Raw genomic sequence first — 16,634 nt, 5'->3', positions numbered from 1 at the left:
AGTGTGATCTTCGAGCCTATACCCTCCCAACACTTCCAGACAGTCTTTAGCAAGACCCACCCCCTTTTAATAAACTAGCCCAAGATGGTTTCTACCGCTTACCACCAAGCACTGAGGCAGGCAGCTGTACCCCCCTGCACGGGCACAGAAGGCAGCGGCAGCAGCGGCAGCAGCAAACATGCCTGCCACCCAGGGGAGAGCACACGTGTGCGCCTGAGGGTCAGCAGGGCAAGCACAGAGAGGGTCCCCGAGCCGCAGAGCTGAGCCACAAGCGCGAACCCTGCTAAGGACATTTTTTAAGGTAAACATGCTCAAAATATTTTTCTGCAGACACATTTCATGATGCAAGAATATCTGGGGAATTCCACAGGGGAAAGTCAAAATAAACCATAGAAGAGCTTTTCATGAACATCAGGATACCGAACCACCTGGGGGAGGGGCGGGCTGGGACACAGAATGGAGCTTCCGGGGTGCTGGCCCCCCAAGAGATCATAACGCACTTGCTTTATCGCAATTCATTTTAAACTGCACTTTGTTTCCTGTATTTTTTCTGTACTTGTTTTCTATTTCTCAAAAACTGCTGTTTTTTAAAAATGCATTTTTTTAAATGGAAAAATGAAGGTTTTCCTGGGAAAATGAAGGTTACCATTCTTGGACAAAGCTAATGGTTTTAGGGGAAAATGAAGAAGTGGAAATCTGTCAGTTAAAAGACACTTAAGATACAGAAACTACAATGTATAAAATTTCCCATAATAAAAGTTTCAATAATAATAGTATATGAAAGAAGAAAAAACTACCAAGGCCCAGGCCCCATCCGTGGGTGTCCACTAATAGAAGACTGGCCATTCACACTATCATAAAAAAAAATTTAAAGAAAAACAGCCCTAACTGGTATGGCTTGGTTGGTTGAGTGTCATTCCACAAAGCACAAGGTCACCGGTTCGATTCCCGGCCAGGACACGTGCCTGGGTTGTGGGCCCAGTTCCCACTTGGAGGCGGGAGGCAATGGATCTATGACTCACTCATACAGCAATGTTTCTCTCCCTCTTTCTCTCTCCCTTCCCCTCTCACTAAAATAAATGAAATTTTAAAAAAGAAATGTAATATATGAAAGATAAAGAATGTATCTAAGATAGTTTACTACGTAGAAAAAGCAAGGCATGGAACAAAATAATTGCTAGAATACCGTCTAGCAATTACTTTAAAAAGGAAAGAGCAAAAATAATATTCTCATGGACGGTCCCCAATTTATGATGTTCAATGTAGAATTTTTCAACCTTATGATGGTGCAAAAGCAATATGCATTCAGTAGAGATCATGTCAAATTCTGACTTTTTCCTGGGCTAGTAATATGCAGCGTGATATTCTCCCGTGATGCTAAACAGCGGCAGCGTTACCAGTCAGCCACATGACCACAAAGTAAACAACCGGTGCTCTAGTGGGTAGCACTAAGTGCATTTCCAACTTAGGGTGTCTTCAACGTATGATGGGTTTCTTGGGGCATATCCCATTGTAAGGCGAAGAGCATGTGTATTTGTTTGTATACGTTTAACCAACTGCGAAGAGATACTGAAACAGTGACATTAGTTGTCCCCAGGGTGGCAAGTAGGCAGCCAAAGGAAAGCAGTGAAAGAGTGGTCGCTTTTTACTTTATGAACATGCAACATGCTTATCCCAGAAAAGAAGGTTCTGGAGTCAGCACCTAAGCTTCCAACTCAGGGCACTAGAAAAAGAACAGCAAATTAAACCCAAAACAAGCAAAAGGAAAAAAAACAATACGAATAACGGCAGAAATCAATAAAAATTGAAAACAGAAAACACAGAGAAAAATGAATGAAACCAAAAGCTGGGTCTTCAAATAAATCAATAATGTTAATTAATCTCTAGCCAGACTAAGAAAAAAAGAGGAAAGACACAAATTACCAATGTCAAGAAGGAAAGATGAGATACCACCACACGTTCTATAGACGTTGCAGAAATAATAGGGAAACATCATGAAAAAGTTATGTCCGTAAGTTCAACAATCTGAACGAACTGGACAGGTACAGCTACTCCCTGACGGAACACACCTACCAGCGCTCACTCAAGAAGAGACGTACAACCTGAAGAGGCCAGAATCCACTATGGAAATTGAATCGGCATGTTTAAGCCTTCCAAAAAATAAAGCTCCTCATTCAGAGGGCTGTACTGGCGAATTCTAAACAGTCGAAGAAGGAAATAATTGCATTTCTACACTAATTCTTCCAGGAAATAAAAAAGGAAAAGAAAACAGTTCCCAATTCTTTTAAGAGGCCAGAATTTTTAAACCAAAAACACATAGCCATTACAACAAAAGAAAACAAGTTGGCCCTTCATTAACTTAGACATAAAAACTTCAACAAAATGTAAGCAAATCAAATGTTACAATATATAAAGAGGGAGAAGGGGGCTTTATTTCAGGAATGTTAGTTAACGCTGATTTGACATTTGAAAACCCATCAATATAATTCCGCATATTAACAGACTAAAAGAGAAAAGTCACTTGATCACCCGAATAGAGGCAGACAACAACATTCAACACCCACCCCTGATAAATACTCTCGGAAAACTAGAGGAGAAAAGGAACAGCCTCAATCTGATAAAGAACATCTGAAAAATAACAACAGCTAACATCATGCTTAATAACGAAAGTGCTTTTCCCCAAAGACCGAGACCAAGTCAGAGGACTGCCCGCACCAATAGTCAGCATCAGTCTGGAGAGCCCCACTGGTGCAATAAAGCAAGAAGAAAGCGAGAAAAGGCATATGCATTGAAAATTAAAAAATAAAACTGTATCTACTCCAGAAAATATGACATTTTATATAGAAAATCCCAAAGAACCTACCAAAAAAACCACTATCACGGATTTTAGCAATGCTGCAGAAAATAAGGTCAACCTGAAAATTCTATTTTATTTCTACAAACTAGCAAAAGATCACAGGAAACACAACAGCACCAAAACTATCAAAAGCATCAATAAAACATTTTTTTAATTTTTTAAAAAATGTGCTGATTTTAGAGAGTGAGAGGAAGGGAGAAACAGAGGGACGCATCGATTCATTGCCCCACCCACCCAGACACTCACTGGTTAGTTCTCGCATGTGCCCCAAAGAGGGATCAAACCCCCAAATCTGGAGCATCAGGACAATGCTCCAATGTACTGACCTACTCAGCCAGGGCAATAAAAAATTAAAAGAAATGTTCAAGATCAATACAATGAAAACTCCAAAACACTGATTACAGAAATCACAGAGGACGTAAATAGATGTGACATGTTCATGAAATGAAAGGTGATATTGTTAAACTGCCAATCTCCCCCAGCTCATCAGAGCCTGCGGTGACTCAGCACAGGCCCAGTCAAATCCACAACAGAACACCTGTGTGGACGTCAGCGAGGTGATTCTCTGCACATCCTCGGAGCTGTCAACCCTTGCAAAGCTCAGTGAGGTAGGTGTGGGGACATACTAAAGATACAACTCACGTGTCCCAATCCCACCCTGTTCTTAGCACTTTTTAAAAAGTCCTTTGTGTTATTTTAATATGCACCCAGAGCTGAGAACTACAAACATAAAACTGTGAACACAATACTGAGACTTTAGCTTCTATTCCACAGGCAACGATAGATCAAAGGGTGTGATAAAAGGTTAAAGAGAATGAATCTGTGTTCGTTTAACTCTGGTTCCAAATCTCACATTCTTCCTTCAAAGAGCTACTCTTTGCTGAAGAGAAGAGGCTGGTGTCACCTAGGCAAACAGACAGGAGGGCGGCAGGGCCCGCACTCTGGCGGGACGGCCAGGCCCAACTTCCAACTCCGTTCCTGAAGAAAGACTTAACCCACAGTACGCACCAAGACTTAACCCATCAGAAAGCACCATAGGACAGGTCTCAATGGGCACTATCACATCTTTATTTCTAAAAACTACTGTCACAGTTAGCACTTAATGCTTCTTCTTAATATTCAAAATCTTTTAGAAACTAGTATTTCCAACATTTTCCATTCTCTATTCAAAATATTATGTAACTCAATTCTGTTGCAAATAACAGTCCTAGATGCAGAAAGTCTTACATTCAAATACAGAGTAACAGATAAACTTCTCATTCAGCCTGGATCAGCACTCAAACACGGGTGCCCTGTCTACTAGTTCAGGTTATTACTAGTCTCAATGACTGGCCTTGGATCAAGTATTCTGTAGATGCATTAACAAAATTATGCCTCAACTCCTCAACTAACAATTATCCATAATAATTATCTCATCCTCTCTCAGACCTACTTTCCAACCATTTTTCCTATTCACAGCACAGACACAGCCACCTCCACACACACAACCTCCCCCCCAGCAAACCCGGGCTCTTTCTCTAACTATACGCTCTCTGGGCTGCACCAGCGTATGTGTGCTGACTATCACATGCTTTACCGAGGCTGAGGGGACACGTGTCTAAATGACAACGCGTGACTCAACAGGATGAAGGGCCTTCGTATAAGGCTGAGGGTGTTTGAAGTATGGGGTCGGGAGAGGAATCTGAGATGAAGGATTACTGTAAATGTGAGGGGATAAATCGGCAGAAAGGAGAGATTGGGAATGATGTTTAGTGAGCCCTTATATTTAAGAACCCATTTAAAAAGTATGTGAAGTGGGCTCGGGTCTTAATTATGAACAAATCCTCCCCACTTACGATCATTTACAAATTTAGGTTCATAGTTTCAACTATCAAGAGGTTTACTGGCCTTTCTAAAGAAAATATTAATATAAACAAGTAAATGGTATATTTAAAGACACTTAGGAGTACTTATGAAAGATACTTACATAAAAATCTAGGTATAACTTAGTATAGAGAAATAATCGTCCAAATAAAATTACTGAAGGGGTGTTCTCACAATTCTTACTTCTTCAAATCACGCTTCTTTTTACATTTTTACTCCAAAAAAACAAAACAAAACAAAACACTGAGGTCCCTCCTTCTGGCTCCTTGCTCTCAGCATCCATTCTTTCGCTCTGACCCCGAAGTCACTTTCTGCCTAAGTACAACTCCCTCAGCTGCCCCAAATGAAGTCGGGGAAAGTGTCATGACAGCTCCTGCATTCTTCCTCTAAATTAGAGGCAACAGAGAAAAAATAGTCACTTAGCCATCTAATACCCCATGATTATGTCCTTTACCTAACTGATTCTTTTTTTCTTGAAAAACACTCATTCTTGACCCTTCCCACCAGACAGCTGAATTTAATCCACATACATTGCTCAAGTAACATTTAAAAGTGAAGAGTCAGCTGCCCCCGGTCACGGGATATACAATACAGCCTCACCCAGGTCCACGTTTTCAGCTATGCCAAGGTGAAGCCCGGGTTCATACCAGAATTGATTCTCCACAAACAGGATTCAGGAAAGATCTGGTTTCATCACAGACACGTGACTCACTCAGAGCTGACTAGTAGGTCAATGTTTAAGCTGTAACACAATGAACAGTGAAAATTACCACCCCCCCCACAAAGATACTAAAATGAAAGGATAAACAGGCAGTACTTGTTGAGGATGAGGGGAGAGTGGAAACGGGGTATTTTAGCCCCACCCACACAGAATCCCTCTGAGGAGCACTCTCCCTCGGTGAAGAGAATGACCACAGTCTTCTTTCTCAGACACCCCTGCGTGACTCATCCCCACAGACCTATCATTTCCCAGTCTGACAATAAACCAGGCACACGACTTCTAAAAGAGTTCTTATTATCCGCAACTGAGAAAACACTGGGACTGCCGCTGGGCCGAGCTAAGCAGACGGTGAGTCACCCTCAATGAACGCGTAGGTTGGAACATACAGGTAGGGGCCTTCAGAAGCCTCTGCAGTCCCCACCCGTTCTCTTCGGATGAGGACTGCTCATTTCAGTTGCACCAAGTCTCAAATTCTGCCTGTATTTTTCACGTGTAACTCACCTGACCTGGGTGATGTTTACAGCTTTGCACTATCTAATAAGAGCTCGCTATTCAAACTGATTTTGAAAACAAGATGATAGGGAACATTTTTCACTTAAGAAAACAAGCTTTCTCCATCTTTAGCAAATAACTGTGGATGTGGCCAATTATAAATTAGTACTTTTTCCTTGAAAATAGACTTCTTCTCTAGAAACACCATTACCAGTCCAATAATCACATGCAGCTAAAAGTAATAAAAGCATTTCTCTTTGATTTTCAAACTCCTATTTTTCCAATTAATCTTAATTTACAAAACTTTACAGTGAATGGATTATGCATCAATCAACTACAAATCAAGAATCCATTTGGCAAATATCAAATAGCCTAATCGAGTAAAATCAATGAAAAAATCCTATTCAATTTTATCATAATCAGAATGCCTGATAATTTTGTATTTTTTTGCCTACTAATTTTCAGCTTTCCAAATATTTATTAAGAATCCAATGCTGCATTAATTGAGAAATTTAAGAAAAGGTAAAATCTCTGCTCTCGAAGACTTTCAATCTTATTCACACACCGAGGAAGTTCAGAGTACTATAACTAAAAGTCAAAATAATGATACAGACTATAAACCATCACAGGGATGAAAGCGGGTCGGTGGGGAGAAGGAGGAGGCTGCAGAAGAGGGAAGAACTGGGGTACAGCGGGTGGAGGAGCAGGGAGGACAGACGGATGCAGGCGTCACACTGCGAACACTGAAGTGCCTCGAGTAGCTTAATTAGAGTTTGGTGTGAGCAGAGAATTATGAATTGATATTGTTAGCTCTAACTAAGGAGTATGAATTTCACTCAAAACCACAGAGAGTCTGAAAGTTTCTGGGGTGTGAAGTTATGTGATGAAAACGGAGTCCTAATCAGATTAATGTGGAGGTGAGTATTGGATGGACTGCAGAAGTCTGATACCACCTGTCACTTTCAGAGGAAAACAAAAGCAAGGAAAAAACACTTAGAAAAAGAATCCCCTTGCCCTTAAAAAAAAAAAAAAAACACTTCCAAGAAGACAACAATAAGGCTAAAATAATAAGCAAAAAGTATTTTTATTTTCTGAATTATTAGCTAATGGTCAAACAAACCCTTTACAGGTCTGCATGGGGTCCTGGTGTCAAGAAGAGTCCTCTCTGAAAATCAGCACAAATGCACGACTTTGCTCGGGAGAAAAGAAAAGCTACGAAATACACAGTAAGTAATGGGAAGAGGAATAGGTGAATTTCAAGTTCATTCACTTTTGCTCTCTGAATAATTCTGCCACCAAGCACTTAGCCTGGGGCTCAGTGAGCCGGTTTTGGTGGTGTCACATCACTCAGCACACCATGACACCCACAGGACAATGGCATCCAGCAGGGCAGGGAATCAGTGTGGGCAGGTGGGCTCCGCTCGTCTCTTCCACCAGAGCAGCCATTTTTCTCCATTTTGCACTAGGTTTCCTCTTAGGGTTTCATCCTTTTTAAAACATTCAAAACCCCTCACTCATTCTCCACCACTGCCTGGACATTTCCTAAAAGAGCCATAATCTCATCCTTTACTTACAAAAGTCAGGTCCTCACAAAAATGTGCTGCCATTGAGGGCACCAAATTCCTCCCACCCAGCACTAGTTGTCTCCTATTTTTATTTGGCTGACTTTTTCCTGTCATCCTGAATCAACCTAAGAACAAGTAGAAATATTAGGAAATGCTGTATAAAACACACGTGTCAGCGTAACATCAAGTCTGCAGAGAATTTTTGTGAGTTTATTTGAGCCAAACTTATGACAACTGTCGGGAAGCAAAAGCTCAATGGGTTGAGAACTGGTCTGGACAATGGCAGTTCTGCACCTTTACCCAATAAAATCTGAAGAGGAGGCATAAACGGGTCACGTGAAATCCACTGGTGATAGGTCAGGGAGGCTGGAGGAACCTCGGGGATTGGGTACAAAGTAAAATGACAGACACACCTTTTACACAGGTGGGTACAGGACAGCAACAGTCAACAGTGAACATGAAAACAGTCACAGTGAGGGGACTTGCGGTCTCCCCACGGTGCGGTGTCTGTCCTTTGAGGGGTCCGGAAAAGGCAATTGGACATTCCCAAGGTGTGTTATCATAGATGCAAAAAAACAGACAGGCTCAGTTAAGGTGAAGATTGACCTTTGTCAGGGAAAAATACCTGCCTAGGATGTGACGACCCTACATGAGCTGCTTTTAGTTAGAAAGTTTCCATTTCAGACCATCCTATGTGGTTACTTTAGGTCTCTGAGTGTGTAAAGACCTCCACGCAGCACTCCCTACCCCCACCCCACCTTGTCAGGTTTCGCACGTGGCCCCTTTCCTTCCATGCATGACATGTTTGTGCCTCCCAGGAAATTTTAGTTTTGTTAAAAATCACTACTGAGTAAGACAGTAATCTAATATTATCCTTTTTCAGCAATGTCCACTCTATAATATGGTAGTTGGGTATATTCAGAATTTAAAGTGAACTGGTTTTTGCTTTTTTTATAGTTTTGTTTGTAGCATTCAGCATAATGAGGGAACAATGGAAAATTTTAAATATATCCAAATGAAGCTGCTAAAACAAAATGTTAAAATAGTTCATAGTCGTATTTCCAAACTACACAGGAATTTTTCATATAAACCCACCATAAATTAGATGCAGAAGAATCTTCACCCTAAAGGAATCTTGACCTTGCTCCGCATTCGCCCCAGACACCTCTGTACCTTCTGTTCCTGACCTGGGTTGCCCCCCTCTCCCTTCTGCTATCTCTTCACCCTCCTCCCTCCTATGGCCACAGTGTTTAACTGGCTTGATATAATCAGGGATTCAAAGTTTATAGTCTCTGCTTTATCACTCAGTAAGAGGACTTTTTTTGCTGACTTTAGAAATACTGTTTCTTGAATTATTTTTTGTCATGCAACCTGAACTGATTTACTCAGTGCATCAGTGCTGTGGTAAGGTGCTGCTTGTTCATCGCAGATTAAAAGTTTTTGTAATGGGGTGCTGGGTGGGGTCTCCTGAAAATAGCAGAGCGTACCCCCACAACCCTTGACTGGGGGGAGAGGGTAGTGGATGATGTGACTTAAGATACTTTGCGTAACACTGGATAAGTTAACAGCCATGCCTTTCCTGAAGGGACGAGGCCTGCGGCCAGGGTGCAGGGTGTACCTGCCTTGAAGAGTGTACAGTGACTCCTCACACAGCCAGGGGAGGCGATGCCCACCCCAGGGGCCCCCATGTCCCTGGGAACTCTTGCCCTGACTAAAGATGGCAACCAAAAGAAGATATAAGATACACAGGATCTGGCAAAAGTGGCAGATGCTAACACATCATAGGAGGGGCCAGTTATGAGGTCAAGCAGGAAGTTCTAGGCCAAGCTTTCAAAGGAGGGCAGGCTGAAAGGATGGAGAAGAGAGTCCACCCAAAGACAAGAAGTCGGGAGTGAGTGGCAGAGGCACAGGAGTGCACCCCGAGGTCTGCAGGGGGAGACGGCCCGTGTGGAGAACACCTCGAAGGAGCTGATGGAGCTGCGGAGACCTGCCCGACCAAGCTCGGATTCATAAGAGGTGCTTGGGGCTGAAGTGTGACTGGGGATGCTGAGTTGCAGACTTCTGCTTCTCTGAAGGATGTACAGCAAAGTCACTGTCTTGGGAACAGGGCAGGTCTAAAACCCACAAGAATACTTCCCAGAGAGGACAGAGACCTATTTGTGCAGCTCGTTGAAGAACGGGTAAGGATATGGGGAACTTCTGGGCAAGGTTTTGTCTTGCAGCCTGGCCCGGGACGGGGGCGGGGGGGGGGGTGGCACAAGGGAAGAGCCGGTTCTTGCAGGGACAGGAGTGCTCTCAGCCCCAGCCCCGCCCAGGCTGGAACCCTGTTAATAAAAACCTTTCTCCTTCAACACTAATTGTTGGGTCATGTGTCAAGGTGCCATGTGGCCGAGCCCTGGTTTGCTCAGCTACAGTTTTACTAAGATTTTTGGATCAAAAGAATCATTCCTTGGACAGTATTAAAATTATAGCTTTACTATGTAAATTGCTTTTAAAAATGGCATCAGAATTTTGGGACATATGTCTCATGTCACACTTCTTTTAAAAATTCACATTTCTTTCTTTTTTTAAAATATATTTTATTGATTATACCATTACAGTTGTTCTATTCCCCCCTTCATTCCCCTCCACCCGCACACTCCCTCCCCCACCATTCTCCCCCCCTTAGTTTATAACCACGTCTCTCAAGTTCTTTGATTCTGTATTTCCCCCACTATTCTTGCCCTCCCCCTTATCTATTTTCTACCTACTGTCTATGCTATTTTCTGTACCTTCTCCCCCTTCTCCTCTTCCACTCCCCTGTTGCTAACCCTCCATGTGATCTTCATTTCTATGGTTCCACTCTCGATCTAGCTGTCCTCCAGGTTTGCTTTTGTTTTAGGTGTGGTTGTTAATAACTGTGAGATTGCTGTCCTTTCACTGTTAATATTTTTCATCTTCTTTTTCTTATATAAGTCCCTTTAACATTTCATATAATAAGGGCTTGGTGATGATGAACTCCTTGAACTTGACCTTATCTGAGAAGCACTTTATCTGTCCTTCCATTCTACATGAAAGCTTTGCTGGATAGAGCAATCTTGGCTGTAGGTCTTTGGATTTCATGACTTGGAATACTTCTTTTCAGCCCCTTCTTGCCTGTAAGGTCTCTTTTGAGAAATCCGCTGACAGTCTGATGGGTACTCCTTTGTAGGTGATTGTCCCCTTATCTCTTGCTGCTTCCAGGATTCTCTCCTTCATTTTAATCTTGGCTGATGTAATGATGATGTGCCTTGGTGTGTTCCTTCTTGGGTCCAGCTTCTTTGGGACTCTCTGAGCTTCCTGGATTTCCTGGAAGTCTATTTCCTTTGCCAGACTGGGGAAGTTCTCCTTTATTATTTGTTCAAATACGTTTTCCACTCGTGGCTGTTTCTTTCCCCCTTCTGATACCCCTATAATCCGGATGTTGGAACATTTAAAGATGTCCTGGAGGTTCCTAAGCCTCTCCTCATTTTTTTTGAATTCTCATTCATTTGAATTTTGAGTTTGAATTTCTTCAAACTCAAAATTTTGAGTTTCTTGAGGGAATTTCAGGGGAAATAAGGGAGGGATTTAGAGGAACCTATATAAAGGATACATGGACAACAACTGAGAAGGGTGGAAATGGGAGGGAGGGGGAGGATGGGGGGTGGGATGGGATGGGAGTAATAGACAGAAAACTGTACTTGAAAAATAATTAAATAAAAAAATTGAAAAAAAAATTTTTGAGTTTCTTCATTCCTTTCTGGTTGGATGTTTCGTTCTTCCTTCTGGTCCATTCCATTGATTTGAGTCCCAGTTTCCTTTCCATCGCTATTGGTTTCCTGGACATCTCCCTTCATTTCAATTAGTTTAGCCTTTATATGTTCCTCTAATTTGTGACTATAATCAACCAGTTCTGTGAGCATCCTGATAAACAGTGTCTTGAATTGTGCTTCTGAGAGGCTGGCAATTTCTTGGTCGCTGAGAGTTATAGGCTCTGGGACTTTGAGTTCTTATTGCGCCATCTTTTGGGCTGTTCGTGCCTGTTACATAGCAGGATCGGAGCCCTAGGCGTTCACCAGAGCAGGGCAACTCAGTCGCTGGGTTGTGACGCTGTATGTGGGGGCGGGGTCAACGAGGAGCAATGGCGTCCTGTCTGCCATCTCCTGCCACGGCCCCCACAGGTGCGGCAGCTGCCACCATCACCGGGCCCATGTGTTTCGTCCCACTGCACGCGAGTGTGCCACCACCGTCAGCCCTCGCCCCCTGGGGCCTGCGTGGTCCGTCTCACTGTGTGCGAATGTGCGACCGTGGTCAGTCTGCCCCACACCCTGGGTCCGGGCCACTTGCGCACCTAAGTCTGGGGATCTTTCCTGCCCGACCCTGCTCCGCTGCTGGTTCCGCCCCTCTTACCGTCCCCATGGAACGATTAGTTGTAGTTGGACTTCCATATAATTCAATTTTCTGTTTTTTGGCTGTGTCTTTGTTCTCCAAACCTTTGTTGTATTCAAACTTGGTTGTGGGAGAAGGCACAGTGTTTCCACCTATGCCTCCATCTTGGCGGAAGTCTCCAAAAATTCACATTTCTTTAAATAATTTTCTTTTAAATGAATAAAATATCTAACTTGTGACATCTTATAAAAATGCCATAAATTTACTAAGTTCCTATGTTGTAACTTGGCTTTGACACTTGTATTTTACCATCAATTCACAGAATCATCAATATTATAAAATTTAACTAATAGCAAATGTATGAACAACAACAACAAAAAACCAGGTCTACAGAGAGAGAAAGTGAAGCAGAGAATCAACTCTCCCAAATCAGACGGCTGATAAAACAGCAGGGATCCGAACTCTGAGCTCTTAGTTCCTGGAATACAACCGTCAACCTCTGTGTTTCTAACATTATGATTTCTTGCTTGTTTTTTATAAAACCAACTTAATCCTCCATGAATACAAAGAGAGCGACTCATTTCTGTTTTAATTCAGAGAATATTTCAATAGTTCTCTTCTATTATTGTAATGTTATAAGACAATGTTCGGCATTGAAAAAAATTAACATAAGACACTGAACATAAATAAAGAGAAAATGAGATACTATATAGTTCAGAGGCACTTGATGTAAATAAGAAAGACAAATTAGCTTTAAAAGTCAAACAGAGCCCCGGCTGGGTTGTTCTGCACACCGAAAGGTTGTGGGTTCGATTCCCGGTCAGGGCACATACCTGGATTATAGGTTCAATCTCCAGTTGGGGCATATACAAGAGGCAACTAATTGACGTTTCTTTCTTATATTGATGTGTCTGTCTGTCTCTCTCCCCTACTCTTTCTCTCTCACTAAAATCAATAAAAACAGATCCTTGGGTGAGGATTAAAACTAAAAAGAAATAATAGTAAAATCAAATAGAAACCCTCATAAGCAAATTCGTAACTTGCCTTTGTTTCACTGGACAGGCGACTACACCTTTACACTGTGTCTCAAGTGTGTGATTCTCCAAAATGTTACAGGGCTTAGTATGTGAGACGCTGCAGGACAGCATGTCACTAACTATGATTCTAAGTGGACAACCCTTAAGCAAGGAAGTATAGAAGAAGAACGACTAAGGGACAAACATTCTTAAAATCCTGTAAGCATGTAAGGTACTAGCCTGTCGTACGCGGCAATCATAAAGTTAAGGAGGAGGCTAATGGACTGGTCCACGCTGATCTGGTGAGTAGAAGGCAGGCGCTTGTTCAGCTGGTAGTAAATGGACGAGATGACGGTTTCGAGGCGGGACACGCTGATCTCAGTGCTGGGGTCCAGTGTGTTAAGGCCATTGTCTCGGAAGGCTTCGATCATGTTCCAGATGTCAACGAGATGGACTACAACACAAAGCAAACAAACCGTCAGCAGGTTAGAAGTTTTAATTCATCAGAAAGACAAACAAACTTTACATGTATTTACAAGTAATAGATTTGTGAAAACTGGCAGAATATATCACCCCAACACACCACTTTGGCATGAGGATTCCTTTGAGCTAAAGACACTTGAGAAACAGCAGGTGCCGAAGGTGAGGTGTCCTGACCCTCACCTTTCCTTACTGACAGCAGCAAATAAAACCTCCACATGAAAGATGCCTATCCTATTCCAGGAGAAAAAACAGGGATCTGTGCTGATCAACAGAGACAGAGAGTGGAGGCCGAGAATAATCTGCACAGACTTGTTAAAATAACTCTTACCTTTCTTTAGTCTCATGCATTTTTCAGTTACTTTTTCAAAATTGCTACTCTTTGTTTGACCTAGTATATAAGTGGGAACCGCCCTGCCTGGTTTCACAAGCTGTAACCCCCCCCATGGCTAAGGCTGAGAAAGCGACCTTCGGACCATAAGCCACTAAGGAGACAAAGCTCATCTCCCTGGTAGGGGCGCTGCCTCTGCTCCCTTACTCCATTCTGCTTGGCCCAGAGCCTGACCAGTTAGCCAATGATGGGTAAGATTCCTCAAGGGAGGAATGACCGAAGACAGGCATTGTCATGAAGGGGCCCCAAGGAAAGGACTTGGGGGGCTATAGAAAAAGGGGGTGATAGACCGTCCCCCCTCAGCTTTGACATAGCCTGAGTCCTCATTCTGTCTGCAAGAAGTCTCCTAATCTCTCAGCTGTCTAAGACAATGCTTTAAGCCTGAAACAATGCTGGTGGTGGATACCGCCCTGTGCTGGAAAGCGCAGGTTCCCTAGGGCAATCAGGCTTAAGAAAGAATACATAAAATCCTGTGAAACCTGCTTTGTTTAGAATGCTCTCAATTAAATAAAGGTCCAAGCAAGAAGTGAGTTTGTTCCTCAAAGTTTTATAGCTCTTTAGCTCTCTGACCCTGACTCAAAATAGGCCCTCAGAGTTCTTTGTTATCTATTGTCTGATCCTTACTGCCTTACAATGACTGATGAGCTTTACCTTTATTCCTGTGCAAAATGAACCCAATAAAAGCCCATTGAGGAAAAGGCTCTTGGCCCTTCTCCCTTGAGAGATCGGCCACCTTTCCTCCCCACACAGATCATGTCTTGGTAGACTTACTCTCATCCGTGGTGGCCAGGGGGGAGCCCTGTGGACGGAGCTCCCCCACATATAGCACTTGGACCTAGTTACTCTTTGGGTCCTCATTTTCCTATGGGCACTCCCATGTATTGTAAAAATCTGTATGCTTTTCTCCTGCGATTTGTCTTATATTAATTTGATTCTCAGGCCCAACCAGAGACCCTAAGAGGGCAGCAGTGAAGTACAGTCTCCTCTACAACAGCCTCAAAAATATATAATGTAAAATTCAGATTTTTGACTAAACGTCAAAGAGACAAAATCACAAGCTTTGGGGGAGGTATTAATACATGTTTCTTAGTAAATGAGAGGCCAACATACATAAGTATGGATAGAAAATTAAACTTCATAATGAACAAAAAAGGCATAATGAACATTATATGAAATACTGCCCCCAATGATTAGAAAATATGCTTTATTTTCAAGAACCCAAAGAATATGTATAGAAATTNGCCTCAAAAATATATAATGTAAAATTCAGATTTTTGACTAAACGTCAAAGAGACAAAATCACAAGCTTTGGGAGAGGTTTAATACATGTTTCTTAGTAAATGAGAGGCCAACATACATAAGTATGGATAGAAAATTAAACTTCATAATGAACAAAAAAGTCATAATGAACATTATATGAAATACTGCCCCCAATGATTAGAAAATATGCTTTATTTTCAAGAACCCAAAGAATATGTATAGAAATTGACCTTAATTGGGTCATAAAGCTAATCTCAACAAATTTCAAAGAATTAAAATCATATGAATCATGCTCGCTGAACAAAATGAAATTAAGTTAAAAATCATTATCAAAACAGTAACTTTTTAAATGAATTTTACCTATAGAAATGAAGAAACACATTAGGGAACTTCCTTAATATAATTAAGGTATCTGCAAAAAACTAATCAAACACACTACTTGATAGTAAAATGCGGAAAGCCTTCCCTCTGATATTGGGAATAAGACAAGAAATGCTCACTGTCATCATTTCTATTGTACTTCAGGTCCTAATAATATAACTATACAATAACTATTGGTACAAGTATTAAAAATGAAGAAATATAAATGTCATTATTCAGAAAGTTATAGAAATATAAATGTCATTATTTAGATATACGAATATCATTACACAGAAAATCATAACAATTCTATGGATAAGTTACTAAATTAAATATTTGAGTCTAGAATGATCGCTAAACATAGATTGATTTAAAAGTAACTGTATTTCTATGTGTCAGTAACAGACAGTGTAATTTAAAAGTATCGTAAGTCATCAAAGACTTAGAAATAAATCCAGTGAAGAATGTGCAACACCTCTATAAAAAAATCTCTAAATACAACTGGCAGAAATAAAGACCTAAATTAATGGAGAGATAGACCAGGTTCCCAAGAGGAACCTCAATACAGGAAACGTGGGAAATACGCCAACTCCCCCAACTTGATCTGCAGGTTTACTGCACTTGCAATGAAACCCCACCAGGCTGACATCCAAAGGATGAATTTTGCTGTATGTTAATCACACTTATAAAAAGAGATGCAGAAGGTAAGCATCCAGGCAAACTTCTTCGTTTTGTGTGTTCTTCGTAGAAACTGACAAGCAGAGTCTACACTATAGATGAAAATAAGTGTAAAAAGGCCAAGAATGCCCCAATCTTAAAAAGAAGAACAGAACAAAGTAGGAAGACCTCTTCTACCTGACATCAACACTCACTATAAAGTGGTGACAGTGGTTATTGGTACAGGACAGACAGACAGACAATGGAACACGAGAGCCCAAAAGCAGATCTTCTGATATACAGACACTGCTTGAACCTTCTTGTACATTTTCCCAAAGGGTGTGAAGAAAAGATTGCTTAGTAACGGAGAAAATGGTCTTCTGAATCAACAGTCGAGGGAGAACAGAACACACGTAGGAAAAACTGAAGCACGACCCCTGTGGGTGCTGTAGACCCCCAGAAATCCTCTTCATGTGGGTCGGGAATCGTACGTGACCAAATAAAACTTCTAGAACAACGTACCCTCTATGTTACGAACGCCACTGGCCTGGTTCAGACTCTCGACACTCCACACACAGACTAT

The 16,634-nt window shown here is 41.8% G+C and overlaps 1 protein-coding gene across 10 annotated transcripts in view; it reads right to left on the bottom strand.

The window, feature by feature from the left end:
* DTNB (dystrobrevin beta) overlaps positions 1-16,634 on the bottom strand; it is a 171,358-nt gene that overhangs the window by 126,040 nt on the left and 28,684 nt on the right. For all 10 annotated transcript variants that reach the window (XM_037066792.1, XM_037066793.1, XM_037066786.1 and 7 more), the window contains exon 4: positions 13,144-13,357. In XM_037066792.1, coding sequence (XP_036922687.1) covers positions 13,144-13,357 — 214 coding nt within the window. The remainder of the gene's footprint in view (positions 1-13,143; positions 13,358-16,634) is intronic.

The sequence above is a fragment of the Sturnira hondurensis genome, unplaced genomic scaffold (assembly GCF_014824575.4).
Source record: "Sturnira hondurensis isolate 20B ecotype Veracruz unplaced genomic scaffold, ASM1482457v3 Scaffold0016663, whole genome shotgun sequence".
NCBI classification, from domain to species: Eukaryota; Metazoa; Chordata; class Mammalia; order Chiroptera; family Phyllostomidae; genus Sturnira; species Sturnira hondurensis.
The sequence above is the reverse complement of the archived record's forward strand: the minus strand, read 5'-3'. Positions and strand labels throughout refer to the sequence as shown.